Raw genomic sequence first — 21,079 nt, 5'->3', positions numbered from 1 at the left:
GACTGTACAATGGTTCTATACAATTTTTCTTCCAGCTTGCTATGAGATGCGCACTTGGATGCATGCGATGCGATGCGATGCGATGAACCCATGTTAATTTTCAGATGTAGTCTAAAAAGTACGTGCAGCACGTACTTTTTTAGACATACAATATCGGGCTCCTGGGAACGCGCATCGCACAAGCCCATAAACACCACCCAATAATTGTACATAAGATACGTTTTGTACTTAAAAAGTACAAAACGCATTAGATAATTGATGCGTCTGTGTGCACCTTTAGCCTATTTTTTTATTTTATTCATGCCAACTACAGGGGGGCGCTTGTTGCCCAACACCGCTATACAAATGTGCAGGCACAATATGCCCATAGGAGCTATCAATGTTTTTTCTTTTTTAATGATGGTGAAAACCATAGACACCAGTTCTGCCCCTAGTTTAAATTGGTTATTTATGACGACAACACGTTTACTCCATGTAAACAGGAAAACGTGAACGAGTGAGTTGTGCTGGGGATGCACAGGTGACAGGAAAGTGCGGCCTGCAGCACAGGCAGGCAGCCTGGAACAACAACGTGCGTGCGCTGTGCAACACTGTCGCAGAAGCAGCTGCAACAGCAGTGACCAGACCTTTGCCCGCTTCAGGGAGCTCTGCGCATGCGCCCTGCAGGCGCCACTGGGAGTCGCTGGTGTCTCTCACCCTCCCCACCTTGCTGGTCCCGCCCCCACAGGAAATAGTCACCGCACTGCCCGGAACCCGGCCTGATTGACGTATCCTTCAGCCAATAGCACCGGAGATATGCTAGTCAGGTGGTCTGTGTGTGGGTGGAGCAGGCGTGAGGTTGTCGGTTGTTCCTGTAATGGCGGAACGCGGGGACCCCGATGTGGAGAGATACAATAATGAGATCAGGTGGGTAACTCCGGCTGCGGGTGTACGTGTGAGGGTAGGAAAGGAGAATGGGTGGACGGTGCGGAGTGTACAGCCTCCAGCTGGGCACATGTCTGTCAGTGTGTGTGACCCCTCTATGTAAGACTATATGAGGAACGTGTCAAGGTGGTGGTGTTGATGATGATGGCCCATCGGGGTCGCCTATGCTCAGCATCTATCCAGTATAAGTGTTGGCATACAGCTGGTGCAAGTAAGTGTGCAAGTTGTCACACACCCTCCCCGCCTCCTATGGTAGCGAATAGAAGCAGGGAAGGGTGACACATAATGCAATAGTTGTGGTTTATGACTTTTATATAAAAAAATAAGCAAATATAATAATAATAATAATAATAATAAGCGCTGTGCAGAAGCACATGTGTAGTGCAGCTATGTTTTACCTTGGGAATTTGTGAGTGATGTGTGCTGCAGTACATGCTGCTTCCACTGATCCGTTTAATGGAAGTGTTTTGGTCTTAATAAAGAATCAGAATCACTTTATTGGCCATGTATACTCTCGTATACTAGGAATTTTTTGTGGATACAGTGCAGCTTCAAGCATGGTACAAGAGGGATAACAGGACATACATACATTGCATCAGTTGCGCATACAAATGACAATTCACGTGTTAGGATTTGCAAGGTTAGATAGAGCAGTTAGGTGTTTAGATTAGCAGTATCTTAGAGTACATTGTTCAATAGCTGAATAGCTGTCGGGAAGAAGCTTTTTGCGGTTCTTGACGACTTGGCAGGAATGGACCTGAAGCGTCTACCTGATGGTAGAATATCCAACAAGTTATGGCCAGGGTGGAGTTTGTCCGCCACGATCTTCTCAGCTCACTTCTTGACCCTACTTAAGTATTGTTCCCTTACAGGGGGAGGTCCGTCCCAGTAATCTTCTCTGCTGTCCTCCCCACTCTTTGCAGTCTTCGTTTGTCAGATTCATTGGCCCCTCCATACCAGATTGTAATAGAGGAACATAGAACGGACTCCACGATAGCAGTGTAAAAGAGTTGCAGCAGCTCCTGCGGAATATTGAATTTTTTTTCAGTTGCCTCAGAAAGAACAGCCGTTGTTGGGCCTTTTTTACAATGGAAGTCATGTTGGGCTCCCATCTGAGGTTGCAAGAGTTTTTTGTCCCAAGGAATTTGAAGGTCTATACCCATGACACCACTGTGTTGGAAATTACCAGTGGGACCTTGACATTTGGTTTTCTCCTGAAGTCTACTATCATCTCAACTGCTTTAATGGGGTTTAGGTACAGGTTGTTTCTGCAGCACCACTGTGAAAGTCTGTCCACTTCCCCTCTGTATGCAGACTCATCTGCCTCCTTGATTAGGCCGATGATGATGGTGGTGTCGTCGGCAAATTTTATGATTTTTACTGACTGGTCACTCGAGATGCAGTCATTAGTGTAGAGGGAAAATAGCAAGGGGGAAGACACATCCCTGGGGAGCACCAGTGCTGATCGTACATATGGTGGATGGCTCCGGCTTTCACCACCTGTTTCTGTGCCATCAGGAAGTCCACAATTCACGAGCAGGTAGATTCTGGAACTCCTAGGGAGAGAAGTTTGGGCTTTAGGATAGCGGGGGGGGGGTTTGTGTTAAATGCAGAGCTGAAGTCAATGAATAGGGCTTCTATCATTGCTATTATATTGCTATTTCTTTTCTGGAAAAGCAGACTTTGCATGCATTGATAACACAGGAGGCACACATACTTAGATGTGGTCTCATACTGTGATTTATAGAACATGCACCCTTTCCAAGTTTAATCTGTTCTCCCTGCTGCAATATTAAAGAAGCAAATTGCACCCTTTACCTGGAAAAGCTATCAGCTATAAGCTGGGTTGCCTACCCTCCCTGAATGGCCGGGAGGCTACCGAAAATCTGGTCCTCCTCCTGACCCCCCAGAAAGGTGGGCAAACTTCTCAGATTACTCAGATCCCCACAACACCCCGGCTACGGCCTTTAATTACACTGCTTTTTGGGAGGGAGTGGGCAGGGCTAATTATGCAGATGCATCATTTTAGCCCCGCTCCTTCTCGAAGACCTGCAAATTGTGGGATTTGCAGAACTGGGGGCGGTGCTTGAAGATGTATAGGTCAGGTCCTGCCCCCAAAAGTAGAAACCGTATAAGTTAATGCTCCCTTGAGCTCCTCGGACCTTACCAATATCGCATGCGATCCATGTGATATATTGCATTCAAACTTAGAGATTGCTTCTGCCACAGAGGCGACTCGGAAAGTTCGGTGTGATGCGTATGGGACTGCACATCGCATTGGACCCACTGCCATTCACTTGCAATTTGGGTTCTTTTCTTGTGTTAATGGTGCAATCACAGTAAAAGAGCCCAAATTGCAGGTAAATCACCAAGTGTATGAATGTGATAGAATGTGTTTCCTGGACATGGCATTTAACTTATATTAGCTGCATGTTTGCTCAAAGAGTGACTCCAGGTGCATTCTCCACTTATGGTGTGTACACACGGTGCTATCGATTTTGATTATATAGTCAAAATCGGTAGCAAGTTAGTGCATATTTCACCTTGTTTGTCTGCACCAGATGCAGAATCGAAGGTAGAAATAGACTAAACAGCACAGTCTATTTCTGCTATGTCGGTACGATGGCCATGCTGTATATTTAGAAACTGTTACAGTGTAGATATTGGTGTGTGACAAAAAATTGGGTGCTACCTTTGTAATAAACACCTTTTATGGTGTGAAAAAAAAGGGAAAGAAAGGCATGAAAAAAATAGTAGATTTAATAAAGATGGTATAGACTCCCCTGTAGTGTTTTCTCATGTTGGATGCTTGAAGTATTTTTTCTCCTCTTTTGATGTTGTTGCGATCTTTTTCCTCCAATCCCAGGTTTGTATAATGTAATAAAACAAATTTAAAAGAACAATGTGTAAATCAGCTTTTTTTCCTTTTTTGTATATTTCTGATTCGTTTAAGTGCATCTCACTTGAGGCGTACATAACTTACAGAATTGACAGTAGGATGACATATATCATGGTTTCTTTAAGTAAATGGGTAGCGTACCCGTACTCACGTAGATATGGTATATCAGTCCTCACATAAAGGTATCTTTCTCATTGGTGTAGATAAAAAATGTATTCTTATGATTTACAAAACATATATAGTAAAACTAACTTTAAAAATGTAGGGGTAGAAGATAGGTGGTGTTGCAGAGTAAGCTAACACACAGATTGGATCCAGACGCACAGGTGTTTCACACACTGGCCACACTGCGGGTCTTACCTTCTTCTCTACCTTCTTTAAAAATGGATGTGACACGGTCCCCAAACCAACATGTTTCAGGACTAGCTGTCCCTAGCTGTAAGTTTAGACTCACTCCGTACTGGGAAGGCCGTGGGCAGGTGGTCATTGATGTCAGCGGCCCTCCCACGCAACGGCCGGGGAATGCTTGTGTTTCCCAAGAAACGCTGCTTTACCGCCTCCAAGTGCCCAAAGGGTGTCGGTAACTCTACGAGCAGCGAGTGAAGGCTAGCCTTCGATGGCTGGTGACAGATGGCTTGATCATGAGTTGCATTCACATTCAATAAAAGCTTGGGTAGCCCAGCGTAGTGGTCTGAATCAGGCCCTATGTTCTTTCAATATATTCCAACAAGCCCCTGAAGGAATGTTTGGTTACACCAGTGTTTTTTAAATAGCGGAGAGTGAAGATGACCGTATCAATAGGGGGGACAATACTTAAAGCATGTTCCAATTTAATAGCAGGTTAACTGGTCCATACATGTAGCAATTTTAGAAATAAAAGCTTTCCTGCAAAACTTTGTTATTGTTATTTCAGGATGGCACAACAACAACAGCAGCAACAACAGCAGCAGCAGCAAGCCCTGCGATTCCGTGGTCCTACACCACCTCCCACTGGTGTATTGAGAGGTCCCCCTCCTCTTTTGCGTCCACCACCTCCTTTTGGAATGATGCGAGGACCACCACCACGACCTCCGTTTGGACGACCTCCTTTTGACCCAAATATGCCACCAATGCCACCACCAAGTGGCATTCCTCCTCCAATGGGTCCTCCACATCTTCAGGTAAAAAGAGCATATTCAAACAAAGGGCCTTATTCTGATCGGTGTGGCCCGATCAGAATATGCGGCCGCAACCGTGCAGGCGAATCCCCGCCTTCCATACGGATCGCCACCTGCCGTCCGTACGCGGATATGTGGCGATCCGCATGAAATTGGACGGGGATACGCCTCCTCCGTCTTGGGAGCAGCCCCTGCATTCGATGGTCGCCGAACATCGAATGCAGGGCCGCACGCTCCACCAGGTCCCGCAACACAAGACCACACGGACACTTGTCCGTGTGAAATCATGTATGGGGGCGGGCAGCTGACATCCGGCGATGTCAGATGCCCGCCCCGTACCCACGCGTCACGGCCTCATTACCATGCATACGCCCCGCGTTTGCATGGGAACGCCCATGAAACGCGGGGCGTATGCATAGGGTAATGAGGCTAAGTAGCCCCTCACGCCCCTCTACGCCCCCTGTGCGGCGTATAAAGAATCCGTGCGGCGAAATCGCCTGCACATGCGCAGAGTGACCTCTGCACATGCGCAGACGATCAACATCAGCGGTCCGTCCGCATGCGGGAATATCCGCACCGATCAGAATAAGGCCCAAAGAAAGGTAGAACAGCTCCCAGTTTCACTGAAAACAAAATATATTACCAGAATTTCATAATAATAAAAATGTATTGCAATAAAACAGGGTAGCTATCCTTACGAGGAAATCAATGAATTCATACAAAAAAAATCACATTAAATCAGTATGTAACTCCTTGGTACTAGTTTTATCAATGTCACCACTAATTTTTTGATTTGTGAGTAAGCATAGTCCAACCCAATCCCCTGGGGGTAGGGGGAATGTGGTGTCTGAATAATTTCAATAGGGTATAGTCCTGGTCTATTGCCCAGCTGGTGACTAGTATTTACCCACAGCTGATGGGAGTCCATCAGATAGGTCATTTGATTAGCAAGGTGTCCTTGCAATACGGTGTAATGGCACAGAGACAGTGATGGCACAGGCCTCTGGATGCAGATGCTAGTCTGAAATTATTTTTTTTTTATAAAAACTGAGACGGGATTTCACCTTGGGTCAATGTTCACATGTTTAGTACTTGTCTGCATTGTTTTTATCCGCTCAAACGGCATATACACTGGAGGAGTAGAGAAGTTGTATAGGTACTTGTGTAGTTTCACAGCGGCAGGGAAATCGCATCGCAGGTGATTGGTACTTGTGTAGTTTCAAGGCTTCCCTACTCGCATATTGCATGCGATTTAACACCCACCCCCCCCCCCCCCCCCCCCCCGCTATCCACGTCACCCCAGGGCATGGCAAGCGCAGCGGTACGTGTCCTCCCGACCTGTTCATATCCAAACTATCCACGTTGGCGTGGCGTTGATTTTATAAAGTGTGGTGAGGGGACATTGAAAATGAGCCCGAAGCGTGGTGAGCCTCGTGCGGGGATGTGATATACACCTCAAGTAATCCGTGTCTCCTTGCAGGGCTCGCCGCGCTTTGGGCTTGTTATCATCGTCCCTGCGCGGGGCTTGCTACGCTCCCCACGCTTCGGGCTATGTGGCTTGCTGCGCTCGCCACACTTTATAAGATCAACTCCACGCCGACGTGGATAGTGGGTGAATGAACAGGTCGAGAGGTGACGTGGATAGTGGGGATGTGCTAAATCGCATTGCATCATGTGCAATTTGCATGCAATGCGATCCACAGGTAGGGGGCACTTGAAACTACATAAGTACCATCTCACATGTGATGCGATACGATTTCCCTGCCGCCATGAAATTTGAAGCAGTGTTGCCTGTGTCATTCCTCATCCAGTGAGAACGTTGACACATTTCATAGCACAATGTGCTAATTCCTATTCCTGTGCTATGTAATATAAATAAGTACATAGCATAGGAATTTCTGTATAAACTTTTAGTCCGTGCTAACTAGTCCTCCAAGTTACTGAACCAGCTAACTTTCACATTTACCGTTACAGATAAGTAATGTAAAATTGGGTAATAATATTTTGGATTGTAATTTATTTCATTCTAATCTGTCCTTTGTAAAGCTTTAATATTGCATCTATGAAGTTTTGACCATTTATCTATACACAGCGACCTCCCTTCATGCCCCCACATATTGGAAGCATGCCACCTCCTGGAATGCTGTTTCCACCAGGGATGCCACCAGTGTCTTCACCTGTAACAACATCAACTCCCAGCCAGAACAGTGCTCCTACACAGGCACCAACATTGCAGCTAAATGAGGAAATCTGGGTAGAGAACAAGACTCCAGATGGCAAGGTTAGTAATCCTACCACTTTAAGCTTATGTAGAGTAATTTAATGACGGAATACCCACTTTTGAATACATTGCATTATCAGCGTGTAAAGTGGTGGTACTGTAGTGTGCTTGGCATGCACGGTGTTGTGAAGCCGTTGTGTCGTGTACTGGAACTAGATGAATGATGTGCGTGATGGCGGCAGCTCAGAGGCTGGGAGCCAGGATGCGGGAATACATGTTTGTATTATATGGTCAGATCTTACTGAGGTTGTTCTACTATGAATGAAACCTGTGATCTCTACAGAGCAGGGTACTCCATTACATAATGGGGGGCGGGCAGCTTCCACGTGCTGAGCAATGTGCTTAAGCACAAATTGAAGGCACACCTTTGATACACCAGCAATGTGTGCGGACCAGTGTTCGCTGGTGGGAATAGTGGCAGTTGGACTGCATGTAGTCAGAATCGTATATCACCGGTGCTAGGGCCTGTACAAATGGAGCGCTCTGTGCTTGCTTTCTAATCGACCTTGACGGATCGCTTAGAAAATAGCCCTAAATCGCCTCTTGTTTGTTTAGGCCACATGTCTTCTGATGCATAGGGCCAAGCTTAGGTGTAAGAGAGAGGGCAAGGTCTTCTGAAGCTAAATTGGTGGAATAAGGAAGAGAAGTTGAAAGTACTTTCTAGGGGCATGTGTAGTCTATATTGCTGTCTTTGTCCGCTCTGGCATGTATGTTGCAAAATTGGCACCACTGCTATTTTGGTGTAGAGGGAACCTTTAAATTGTGGGTTAAGTGTTCATTCTGGCACCCTACATCTTTTAAAAGCTACCCTGCCTGGGGTGCTTTGGTGCTTCTAGCACAGGTCTGCATATCAGTGCTTAAATACAGACCACACTGTGCTAGAAGCACCACAGCAGTCCAGGCACGAAGGATGAACTCCACTGGTTTTGGAAGATGCAGGGTGCTAGAGGGTTCACTAGTGGATTCATCTTCAAACTGTAAGGTAAACTAATCCCTCTACATCCCACATGGGCTAAACATCCAATAGGATATCATATTCATTTTTGTTTATTTGCCCTCAACCCCTCAAAGCTTGGTCTTGCCAGCTAAGTCAGCTACACCTTTGTGTCATTGTTTTCTAATGCATCCTCCTTTAAAGGATGGGGCAGATAGGAGATATGAAAGTCAGTACTGCACACTCTGGGTGTATGGTCAGTTTTCTATAATTTCAGGTGAGTACATTGCAGAGGCGGACATTTCTAGCTCTCTTGTTACACCAGCAGTAATATGTTTTTTTTTTTTTTGTTTATTGTTTTTTTTGACAGAGGTAAGTTTCGGCTATGTCAGTAGACAAGGTTTCTCTTCTCTAGTGTATGGAGATGTTAGTATTGTCCCCTGCTCTTGGCAGTCACATTTATGCTGTTTACAGACTTGTGTCAAGAATTTGCCGGGTCCAGCAGCCAGCAAATTCCAGAGTCTCATCTCCATAACCCTGGCAGACCAAAGTTAATTTAACCCCATGCCAATGAGCATTTACCCCTGGCAGCCCATGTTAACCGCCTGGCAGAGCATTATGGCGTGTGGTATATGTAATGGGCATTATGGCGTGTGGTATTATATGTAATGGGTATTATGGTGTGTGGCATAACGTGTAATGGGTGTGTGTAATGAGCATTACGAAGTAAATTTTTGGCGAGCACTGTCCCTTTAGTTTGGCTCCTACACTTTTATCCTAGTTCCTAGATTTTAAAGATATTTGTCGAGCCCTCGTCTAAGCTACTATTTAGCAACTCCAGTTTTCAAGGACCCCGTAAAAGAGAAGGTCTTGAAATTAAAATAATTATCTTTTTACAAAGTGTCAGCCAGTAATGCGTACACCTGTGCACAACTAGGAGGTCTGTTAAACATGCCCTGTTATGCGGAGTACACACTGCCCGATTTTATATTCGCTGTTCAATTGAAATGCCAATATATCGGTGATTCGTAATCAGTCGTCCATAACATACCAGCAATACAGAGCCAGTTCCGGATAAATATATATATGAAGATGTATTGGCGCATGGTACAGTGTTTACAGGTGGTACGCCGACTGCCCATACATCCGCTGCACAAGCTGGTGCAGATTGACAGCACATCTGGGCTTGCGCCTACAATCCCAACTGATTAGTCAGTGTGTATGGAGAACACACGGTCTTATTCATCCAGAGATATATTTACAGATCAAGTGATCTTAAGCTATATCTATTAGTAAAAAAGCTAACAGATGCGCGTGTGGTAAATATTAAGGAGGCCGATCCCAAGCCATTATTTTTCTATATTGGATTGAAAAACTTGCCCGGCAGGAAAGGGTTAAATGCCCATGCACATTTTGATCCCAGGATTGTAGGCTCAGATCCTGGCAAAAATTGCCCAAAAACCTGGGATTCTGCACCACCACACACAAACCGCATCTAATGCTTTCTGCACATGTTACATCTGCCCCTCCTGCAGTGCAGCATGGTTTTGGTGAGGTGTACCATTACTTTTCTCCTTTTTGCTTTCCCCAACTCAATCCTATTCAATTACCACAAGACCTGTATTGATACTTGCTGATGAACTCCTTGATCTGTGTATGTATATTGGTATTGAAAAATCATCCCTATTTCCTTTTTAGGCTTATTTTTATAATGCCCGCACCCGTGAATCTATATGGAATAAGCCTGATGGGGTGAAGGTTATCCAGCAATCGGAACTGACTCCAATGATGGCAGCCCAGGCCCAGGCTCAGGCCCAGGCCCAAGCACAAGCTCAAGCAGCCCAAGTTCAGGGTCAAACTCAAGTGCAGAACCAGTCTACTCATACACAGGCTGTGACTGGCGCCTCTCCAACAACTAGCAGCCCTTCATTAATGGTATCTACGTCAGCATCTTCAACTAGTCAGTCGTCTTCAACTAATACTACCACATCAAACTCTGTTTCACAGGTGCTGCCTAGTAAGTACTGTACTTATTCCTTTATTTCCCTCTAGTAATCTCTTGCTATCAGGCCAATGTTTGCTCAACACTTTTTTTATTTGAATGCTTTATTTACATTATTTAAATCATAACATAGATTTGTTATATTGCAAAATGTTACCATTTTAAGATAAACAATAAATTTTCTCACAGATTGAAATATTGCTGTTCCTGAAGAGCTGACCTATTCAGTAACATAATACATTGAGGGGAGCATGTTTAAAACATTAACATGAAGAGCAGGGAACACTTTTGCCGTGTTCACACTGCCAGGGGGATCAACGCGGCTTTTACCCGGCATTTTAATGCCGGAGACTGCAGCGCCGGACCCCGTTCTCACTTCTAAAGCAAATTCCCGGGTGAATCCGTTCTACCTGGTAATTTTGTCTTTTAACACTTTTCTTCTTTTGCACTGTGAATGGGTCAACCCGGGTCTCCAACCCGGGTAAAAAGCAGGGTTGGAGACCTGGGAATTTCGACACGGGTTGAACTGTTCACACTGAAATAAAACCTGTGTTAAAAGGCAAAGTATTGGTGCTACATGCTAGACCCGGCAATTTGCCTAGCAGTGAGAACAGGGTATAATTGCATAGTGGGAGATGAACAAGCCAATTAGCTCCTAACTGTGTGTTTGAAAAAATGTCATTTAGAAGCTTAATCACTCTCCAAGTCCCAGTACATCTGCACCATTTGGTGGTAACATAACAAAGCTGCAGGTGGGGAAAGTGCGTGTGACTACTGTAATCCAGTTACATTGTCTGCCATCCGTATCAAAACCCCTAAGTTAGTAGTTCTCTGGCTTGGGCAACACAACTGTTACATGAAAAGTAAAATAATTACAGGTTGAGTATCCCGTATCCAAAATGCTCGGGACCAGGAGAATTTTGGATAACGGATTATTCTGTATTTCGGAATATTTTTATATTTCAATTATATATTTTGAAGTATCTTGCATGTATGCTGTATAAACACATAAAATACACACAAATATATTTTATTACCACATAAAATACACACAAATATATTTTATTTGTTCAAAAAACAAGGTTTCAAAACATGAAACAAAAATGTGTGTACTATCTCAGATATTGAATTTGAATGCCAAGCAATCATTTTCTTGCACATATATAGTGCCAGTTACATATCATGTCACCAGTAGTGCTGTTACAAATGTCCCCAGTGAGTTTTTAGCAAAAAAAATATTTTTTATTCACTTTCTGGAATGTATGGTTTTCAGAATAATTCGGATAACGGATACTCGGATACGGGATACTCAACCTGTACTAATTTGGTTAGTTGATTCAGTTTTGCTAGTTGTTTAATTTGTCTTTGTAAACAAGACAAAATCCAAATGACCTCTGTGAAATACAGCTTTTCTAGATAGGTCAATGTTATATACAGTTAGAAATGCTTTTACGTCTGCAGTACCATAGAATGTGTCTAATAAACAGCAATATATTCCATTGCTAAAATATATCGTTTGTCTTCCGAACAGGCTTGTCTGCTCCCGAGCAATCCCAAAATAATTCTGTTTCTGTGACCACAACGTGCACCATCAGTGTTGCAGCCTCTCTGCCTACGGTTTCTTCAGTGCAAACTCTGCCCCAGTCATTGTGCCAGACTTTGCCACCCACCATCTCTCACGCATTGTCACAACCCACAGCAGCGATTTCAGCCTTCCCTCCAGTTATGGTACCCCCGTTTCGTGTTCCCCTTCCTGGCATGCCTATACCACTACCAGGTAATGTATCAATGCTTAGCTGTAAGGCAGATATTCATCACTGTAAAAGCCAAGCTCTGTTACTTGATATGGATGCAAAATCAGTATGGTTCAAAGAATCTCAGATACTGGTATAACAGGTAACAGATCTCTAAAAGTGGACAATGTACTATTTTTCTGATTGATTTTAACAAAAATATTGATCTCCAATATATTTTTTTGTCAACTGATATTCCTTCCTCTATTTGGGTTTCTGGTAATATCTAATTGGCAAAATTGTGTATACCGTATATACTCGAGTATAAGTCGACCCGATTATAAGCCGAGGCACCTAATTTTACAACCGAAAACTTATTGACTCAATTGGGACCCTCACTTGAGTATAAGTCGAGGGGGGCTTTTTCAGCATAAAAAATGTTCTGAAAAAGTACGCTTATACTCGAGTATATATGGTATTTTGTAGAATCTTTATTTTTAAACACATCTTGAAATTCTGAGAAATGTCTGGAGGTGGCAGTATAGTATCATTTACTTGAGCAATATTGTAAACCAGTGTTTCTCAAAGTCCTCAGGACATTTTGCAGTCCTGTATCGACAACTTTTTCACGTTTTTAAAGATCCACAGGTGGAAAACATAAACTATTTGGAATCCTGAGTAGCCATTTGTAAGAACCTATTCTGTGACTGGGGACTGAATTTTAATTCAGAGACGGGATGGTGGTAAAGAGGTGTGAGCAGAAATCTGCCTAAACTAGTGTCCCCTTGCTGTCTTCTGCACAGCTCCAACAGCATCGGTTACCAAAACTAAACACCTGATTTAACCAATTAAACAAGGATGCAATAAATTATCAGAAATTGTACAAATTTCTTTTTCTCCAATTTAAAAAGTGTGTTTAAATAATATTTTATAAACATATAAAAAATATACCCCTCCTCCCAGGGGTATCACATCGATGTAGATTTGTGAAGTAATCAGCGGCACTCACGAGACTTATGGCTGGGGAAGAATTGCTGGTTCTTTCAATGTGACATTTCGGGGGATCTCGTTCACTTCCCTTGAAGAAGGGGATGAGACCCAAATATCGCATTAAAGGATAGATAGCTTTATCTCCCCAACTCCAGCTAAAAACAAGAGAGCAGCCCCCACCCCCTTAGGGTAAAAAAAATGGGGCCCCACTGAATGAAAGACATTCTAGAGGGATGTCGGCAGTCACTTCCACCAGGCCGCAGGAGAATTTCTATAAGTGAAGACTGGACATAGCAATGCAGCGTTGATGCGACCTGGCCAAGTAACCTACTTCTGGCTTCAATCACATCACAAGCAACTATCCCAGGCAAGTTAAGGGACATTTCCCATCAATTGAATAGCTCCTGGACATCCTTCCCTGCACTTTTCATATCATGCTGAATTGAATCAAGCCCCATATTTGTCTCCTTACGGACAGTTTTGTGGAACATTCCCTTTTGTTCATTTTTTGCTTTCGACCGAACTTTTATCACAAAGATGAGATGACTGTGCTCTTGTGCTATGATATTAAGAGATAATATGGTTATATATGCAATGTATATGAACATAATTGTGCTAAATGTGATTTTTACATGCTGTGGTTCACCCATATTGAGAAAAAGCCTATATTATTGCTGAAGCTCAATTCATTTATTAGGTTACATACTAGATTTTAACAAGTGTATTTTTGTATGAACTTTTTGTGTATGTGTGTGCTGAGTGGCCAAATTATTATGACCACCCCCTCAATGCAATGTTGGGCCACTTTTTGCCCTTAATACTGCATGGATTCTTCTTGGCATGGAGTCTGAGATGTTGGTAGGTGGTATGAGGAATTTGAGACCATATCCGATTAACTGCACTTTCCAATCTTTAAGACTTGATGGTAGTGGATCCATGGGCGGCGACGGCACACTTGTGGGCGGTCCCAAAACGCCGACATCACTAAAGTGGGCAGGCCGGCGACGTCACTAAAGGGGGCGGGCCCGGCCGCCGACGTCAGTACAGGGGGCGGGCCCGGCCCCGCTGAAGATGCCATCACCACGGGGGTAGGTGCCTTGATGCCGGGCATCGCCGTCTAAGGCGGCGCTGGGCTTCCCCGTGCAAGGAGTCGGGCAGGCACCAGGCTGTTTTAGCGGGGCGCTGCTAGAGGGGCAGTGCACATTTTGCCCTTTAAAAATCGGGCTGGGCGCAGCGCCCTGCTAAAACAGCCTAGCGGGAACACTAGGAATCAAAGGACCCATACAATGCCAAGAAAACATCCCCCAAACCATAGTATTGCCTCCACCAGTTTGAAGTGTGGTGGCAATGCAGTTGGGGTCCATGCTTTCGTGCTGTTTTCTCAATATTCGCACCATGCCATCTGCATGGTGTAATTGAAACCGTGAAACATCGGATCACATGACCCCTTTTCAGTCATCTACTGTCCAATCCTTGTGCTCCATTGCGAACTGGAGACGTCTCTTGTTCAAGGCAGACAGAGGCTTTCGAACAGGTTGTCGGCTTCCATAGCCTATACGGTGTAATGTGCGATGAACAGTTTGTTCAGAGGGGATGCGGTCATCTATTAGAATGAACTTAGGTCTACAGTCATTAGGTCGACCCCACTAGGTCGACTGGCAGGAAGGTCGACCTGACTTAAGGTCGACATGGGCCAAGGTCGACATGACTTAAGGTCGAATTTGCATAAAGGTCGACATGAGGAAGGTCGACTGGTCATAAGGTCGACATGGGTTTTTCACTGTTTTTTGAGCCGACATGTGCCGACAGGCGGTATTTCATGCCCTACCATCCACTAGGGCGTGGTGGGAGAATAAAATAGTGTGCCGAGCGCAGCGAGGCACCGTGCCCGAAGCATCGCGAGCGATGCGAGGGTCCGATTCTCATTGCCAACTGTGTCCATGTCGACTGTGTCGACATTCGGATAAAAAAACAGTGAAAAACCCGTGTCGACCTTATGACCAGTCGACCTTCCTCATGTCGACCTTTATGCAAATTCGACCTTAAGTCATGTCGACCTTGGCCCATGTCGACCTTAAGTCAGGTCGACCTTCCTGCCAGTCGACCTAATGACTGTAGACCTAAATGCAGTCTGACGAATGATCCCATTCCGTTCAGAGACCTTCGCAATTGCTCCTTGTCTAAGATTCCCCACAAGTTGACGTACTGTTGCTCTGCTGTTGGACTGGACAACTCTGGCAAGTTTCTTTCAGATCGAGCATTCAGTAGCCTGTGACGACCACAAGCCTGACGTTGAGACCCAGTTTCCTGCTTGGTAGTCCACTCTCTGTAAACATTAATAACTGCTGCTCTGAAACTCTTCACAAGTGGAGCCGTTTTGCTGATACTGGTTCAGACTGTTTGAGCGCCTACAATCATCCCGCACACAAACTCCGTTAAATTATGGTTTTTGCCCATTTCTTCGCAAGGAACACAGTGCAATTGATGCTTCACTTGCCCTGCATTCCCTTTTTATAACCATCTCGCACTCTAGCAGCAACAAAGTGAAGTTATGGTCAATCTGCTTATATATGTCAAGCGGTCATAATAATTTGGCCACTCAGGGGGTCTCTCTCTCTTATCTTCTCCCCCCCCAGTTTATACAAACATATACTTAATATCTGGTATGTAATCAAATAAATGTGAGCACTTCCTTCGAACAGCAATTTATTTGTTGCTGAATAGTAAGCAGACTCTGAGCCTTCTGCAAATGATCAACAATCTCAGCTTACACTAAATCAGCCAATACACCTCCGCTTAAGTGGACCTTTTGTCAAGTACAATTTTTTTTATTCATTAAAAGTATGCTTTCCAGCTAAAAATTAGACAAAATAAATTTACACAAATATGAAGAGGTCAAAAGATAATTTATTTTTGTTCTCCTTAAATGATCCCCAGAGTAGTGTCCAATGTTGAGTTGGCTTAATGATGTGACGACTGTAGTGTTCTCAGTGTCCAGCCCCAGTGGTAGCAGACAGTTATAGCCAGATTCAAACATGTTTGCATGTCCGTTTTACAGGTGTAGCAATGATGCAAATAGTAAGCTGCCCGTATGTAAAGACAGTCGCTACCACCAAAACCGGTAACTTTTTTTAATACTGTTTTAGTTTGTTTTTGTTTGACAGTTGGCATGGTGGTGAATGCTGGTGCACTTAATCCCCATACCTGCAAGTACAGTGTTTGCACCCTCCTCCTCTCCGCTGCACATTAGTGTAGTTATCAGTATTTAGATGGTAATTAGATGTGGTTTATCTGACTGAAGCATGTACAGTAGGTTCACTTACTACTTGTTCCAACACTGCCCTTATTCTGGTTTACTCGCAAATTATTTCTCAAATGGACAAAACCATGTGCACTGGAGGGGGGGGGGGGTGATGGCAGATGTAACGTGCAGAGAGAATTCGATTTGGGTGGTTTTTACTTCAAACAAGTGAGATCTATATTGCAGTGTAAAAATAAAGCAGTCAGTATTTTCCTTGCACAGAAACAAAATAACTCCCCTAAATCAAATTATCTCTGCACAAGTTACATCTGCCCTACCTGCAGTGCACGTGGTTTTGTCCATTTGAAAAGAAATTTGCCTTTGTGAGTGAACCAGAATAAGGGCCTAAGTGTAGTTACTTTACCTGCATGTGTGTGCCTGTGCTTTGTTGACTTAAAGGACAGTTCTACATTCTAAAATGATTTACCCACCAACCATATTTGAAACACATTGGGGCATATGCAATAGATGGGGATGCCGAACCCCCAGTTAATCTTTTTTTTTTTCTTCAATCACAAGGCGAAGACAGCCTTGTTTTGCCTTGTAAATGATTGCTGCTCAAAATAAAAAAATGGCCAGCATCTTATACCTCCGGCAACCTTGGAGCCTATTACATATGCCCCTTTGAGTCCTTTTCCGGGACCTGGTGGTTCCTTGTTGAAACTTAGCTTACCAAAACGTAGGTTTGATTATAACCACCGCACCCACCTGTTCGTACAGCAGATGGTAAAAACATCAGTTAATAGTCTCAGTGCGTCACAAATAGGCCACTAGGACTGATATGCAGTATAAGTGGCCTGAAGCTGTGTTATGATAGTGTATAGAATGTCTAATCTCTCGGTTTTCTATTTGAAAGTGGAACTGTCCTTTAAAAAAATGTCTGTCTTTTTGCACCGCAAATGTCCTAATTTTTATACCTATACAAGGGACTCTTCTATTGCATGTCTGCCTCAGTGCTCTTTCTATACTGTACTTATCCCCACGGAAGTAGAGTGCCGGTACACTCATAGCTGTTTCTTTCACTGCTGTGTGTTTTGCTGCTTGGCTTTCAACTCCTGTCCTTCTGACGTCACAAAGTCATCACCGTAAATAATTTATGTCCATGAGGACATTTAGCAATATAACTTGCAGCAGTTTCAGGAGTGGCAGCCTTCTTAGACTGGGAAGTGAGACTTCTGTGCCGTGTGTCTTTAAAGGATACTGCCATATACAGAACAAAAAATTATATAAGCATCCCTTTAATGTAACAAATAAAACCTGACTCCTTTTGGAATCGGACTGCAAAGTGCTATGCTTCTGTATTATATTGGCCTTACTTAGTGCTATTGCTTGCCTGGCGTGTCAGAACCGAGCAATAAGATGGGATCATACAGATAGATAAGTCACTGAGGCATACTGAGAAAGGAGACGACCCTGGCACATCTTCCAGTACTAAGCCAGTAACCATGTACAGTACATTGTGCACACAATGCCATGTCTTTTTTTAACTGAATACTTTTTCCCTATTAAGAATCTGTTCTTAAAGACATGTAAATGCAAACGGTGTCAAATTTAGATTATCTAACCGTTTTTTAATTAGATTTGATTAAGATATGACTTGTTACAATGCAAATATCTAACAAGTAATGTAATAATCTAGTACCCATGTCTGTAGGTGTCTTGCCTGGAATTGCTTCTCCAATTGTTCCAATGATTCATCCTCAAGTGGCTCTTGCTGCTACTCCGGCCACCTTAGCAGGAGCCACCATAGTGTCAGAGTGGTCCGAATACAAAACCGCTGATGGCAAAACATACTATTATAATAACCGCACTCTGGAGTCCACGTGGGACAAACCTCAGGAACTGAAGGAAAAGGGTATGTATTCCCCCATCACCATATTATACATATGAATTATTGTCTAAAATCCACTAAAGGTTGGCATTGACAAAGTCGGCACAAGCTTTAGGTCGACATGGGCACAGTCAACACCCACAAGGCCCGGCTTGGTTTATACTGTACTATCCAAGTGGATATAGAGTGAGAATATAATAGTGTGCCGGGCGCAGCGAGCTACTGTGCCATGTGAGGGGACGCGGTACACTTGTAAGCTGTCCATGTCGACATAGATACCCAAAATCCGTGAAACCGCATGTCGACCTTGTGGGAAAATAGCATGCCCATGTTGACCTTAAGCTTGTCGACCTAGTCACTTTCAACCATTAGTTGTCGACCTAGACATTGTCTATCTGTTATGTGACCCTACAGGACATCATAATTTTGTCTCCTTTCTACTAGATGGCTAAATTTGGTTATTAGTCTACCAGGGCTAGTCGGATCAATTTTGATTGGAGAGATCCAAATGTGGGGTCTCATCGGTATAGTGTGGTCAAATCTAGAATTAGGCTCCTTGCGATGTTAACAAATAGGTTTACTAGGGTCTCATAGCGGGATCTTATTGGCTGTCGCATGTTTAGGATATTGTAGCTAGTAAGATCCCGCTTTGGAGTCAATCCGGATAATACCGAACCCTCACATCTCTAGTTAGTTTATTAGGATACCAAACAGTCCATGATCCACATACTGTTTTGCTGAACATGTGAGGAAAGTCTTTTTCAGTTGTTAATTCTAACACATTTCTTTAGATAAAGAAGTTGAGAAAGTTAAAGAGCCTGTTAAGACTGAGCCAGTTGTTGAGGAACCACAGCCAATGGAGGCAGAGGAAGAGGTGCCAAAGGAAGAACCTCCAAAGGAGATAAAGGAGGTAAAAGCCTGCAACCAAGTCGCTTGGTATTGTCCTTTTTAATTACTTTTTCGGAGGGATGGGGTGTGTTTGTGGATGGGGTCTGTCACTGCTGATAGCCGTTTAGAAATAAACTCTGGAGTTGTACAGTGTTTTGCACACTTATGACGTGTACATTCCATGTTTTCTGGATCCTCTTAGAACTATGCAACCAAAGCACTGGACATCACTCAGTTTTTAAGGTCTCCACATCATATATTATAAAATATATATATATATATATGCTCCTCAACTCTAAGGGGGAGGGGAATTAAAGTGCTGCTCTGTTCAATTGCACACAGCAGCTGATACTGACATTTTTGTTATGACGTTCCATCATTATGACAGGCTGATAGCCAGTGGCTTCTCCAGAGGTCCAAAATTCAAGTAGGAGAGCCACACCCACTGCCAGTGAGTCCTGGACAGTCATGATTGGCAGAGTGTGGAGTGGCAGTTGGTGTGTTTTTTCTATTTGAATTTTGAACTGTGCTGCAGCTCTATCTCTAAAGCCACCATTGCTGGGAACTTCTTGTGCAGTGATGTTTTCTCTGTCAATTGTCATTGCATATTGCTACAAAACAGCTATTGCGGACACTGAGCGGTATATTCAATGCCAAAGGTCGAGCTGTGCCAATAGCTTACCGTCATACAGTAGCTCGCAGTCTGAGTTCAACTGACCTGTATCACACTTCCATGAACAGGCACTATACAATCACTGGCTAAATGGGATATTGGAAAACCTATTTGGGTTTGGGCTTTACTTTGAACGGTTTCCCTAATATTTTTTTTATGTAAACACAATACATTGGGGCAGATGTATTAAGCCTTAACAAGAGATACATGCAAGGGTGATAGAGAGATAAACATCCAGCCAATCTGCTCCTTACTGCCATGTTACAGCAGGGCCAGATTAAAGGGGGGGCACAGGGGGTGTTACAGGCTGTGTTTGAAAAAAGTCAGTAAGGAGCTGATTGGCTGGTGGTTTATCTCTATCACCCTTGCATTAATCTCTTAAGGCTTAATACATCCACCCCATAGTTAGATAAACAAATAACATTAACCATCACTGAAAAGTCTTGCTAATGGTTCCTGGGTGTACATGATGCAGCAGTCATTACAGGATTTAAGGTACTTCGTTGGTGTTGCCGGAATTTAAGGCATAATTACAGGTCTGATGTTTGGTTTCTTATCCCTTTGAGTGCCGAGGGAATTGGTCAAAATAGGTGTGAGACGTTGCTGTGAGAGCGCCTCAAAATTTCCTTTAAACATGCCAGCGGTTGGTCACAGCGACAGTTCTTTTTTTGGGTGCATTATCTAACTAAGCTTCAGTTAACCCTTTTTTTATATACTGTTGCAGATTTGCTACATACCCAAACATCTCATTATAAAACACTTGAAACTCTGACCGTAAACAGTTTCATGTTGTGGACTATTTGCTACAGAGCGGTTTTTCAAAATAAATCTTATATTTTTTTCCCATTATTTTTCCTTGTCTGTGCAATACACAAAAACATGAACATATTTTAACAATAAAATAAATCATGCAACGAAGGGTTAATTGATTTGGCTGTGTTTTTCTTTATACTACAAGATCAGTCACTGAACGACGCTGGCATTTTTAGCGGATCTTTTGAGGGTTACTTACAGCAAAGTTGGCGCTCACAGGGTTAATGTACTTCTCATTTGTTTGATATTAGTGGCTAGGATATCTGCAGTACTGTCCTCTGCATGATTTCATGTCCTTTTTTTTTTGTATAATTTTATTGATTCACAAAAATACACATTACTAGCATTGATTTCATATTCTTCATCTGTAATGGCTCAATGCAGTTGGCAGCGAAGTAAAGGAGTTGCCATTTCAATGGCATAGAAATACTGAAAATGGCACCGCAATATGCCCCCTTGTGGTACAATCTCTGCCCAGACTTGCAGATATTTGTACACTGTCCTGTGGGACTGCCAAACAAAAATCTGCATGTCTGGACGGAACTGAAACTCATGGCTAATTGGATTGAGCCTTACATTTGTGATACCTTTGTGTGCTCATCTAACAATAACAATGCTAATTTAATATTATTGTGTGGCGAATAATCTGATTG

The 21,079-nt window shown here is 43.5% G+C and overlaps 1 protein-coding gene across 2 annotated transcripts in view; it reads left to right on the top strand.

Moving 5' to 3' along the window:
* The first annotated feature begins 752 nt into the window (after nt 1-752).
* Nucleotides 753-21,079, top strand: part of TCERG1 (transcription elongation regulator 1) — a 57,892-nt gene continuing 37,565 nt past the window's right edge. The window contains exons 1-8 of one of the 2 annotated variants that reach the window (XM_083181904.1): nt 753-906; nt 4,737-4,983; nt 7,073-7,261; nt 9,894-10,212; nt 11,729-11,974; nt 15,979-16,041; nt 17,876-18,076; nt 18,844-18,962. In XM_083181904.1, the coding sequence (XP_083038030.1) occupies nt 857-906; nt 4,737-4,983; nt 7,073-7,261; nt 9,894-10,212; nt 11,729-11,974; nt 15,979-16,041; nt 17,876-18,076; nt 18,844-18,962 (1,434 nt within the window). In that variant the 5' untranslated portion in view covers nt 753-856. Of the gene's footprint in view, nt 907-4,736; nt 4,984-7,072; nt 7,262-9,893; nt 10,213-11,728; nt 11,975-15,978; nt 16,042-17,860; nt 18,077-18,843; nt 18,963-21,079 lie in introns of both variants that reach the window. The other variant, XM_083181903.1, reaches the window with a different exon arrangement.

This window comes from Crinia signifera, chromosome 4 (genome assembly GCF_055691185.1).
Source record: "Crinia signifera chromosome 4, ASM5569118v1, whole genome shotgun sequence".
Taxonomy (NCBI): Eukaryota; Metazoa; Chordata; class Amphibia; order Anura; family Myobatrachidae; genus Crinia; species Crinia signifera.
The sequence above is the reverse complement of the archived record's forward strand: the minus strand, read 5'-3'. Positions and strand labels throughout refer to the sequence as shown.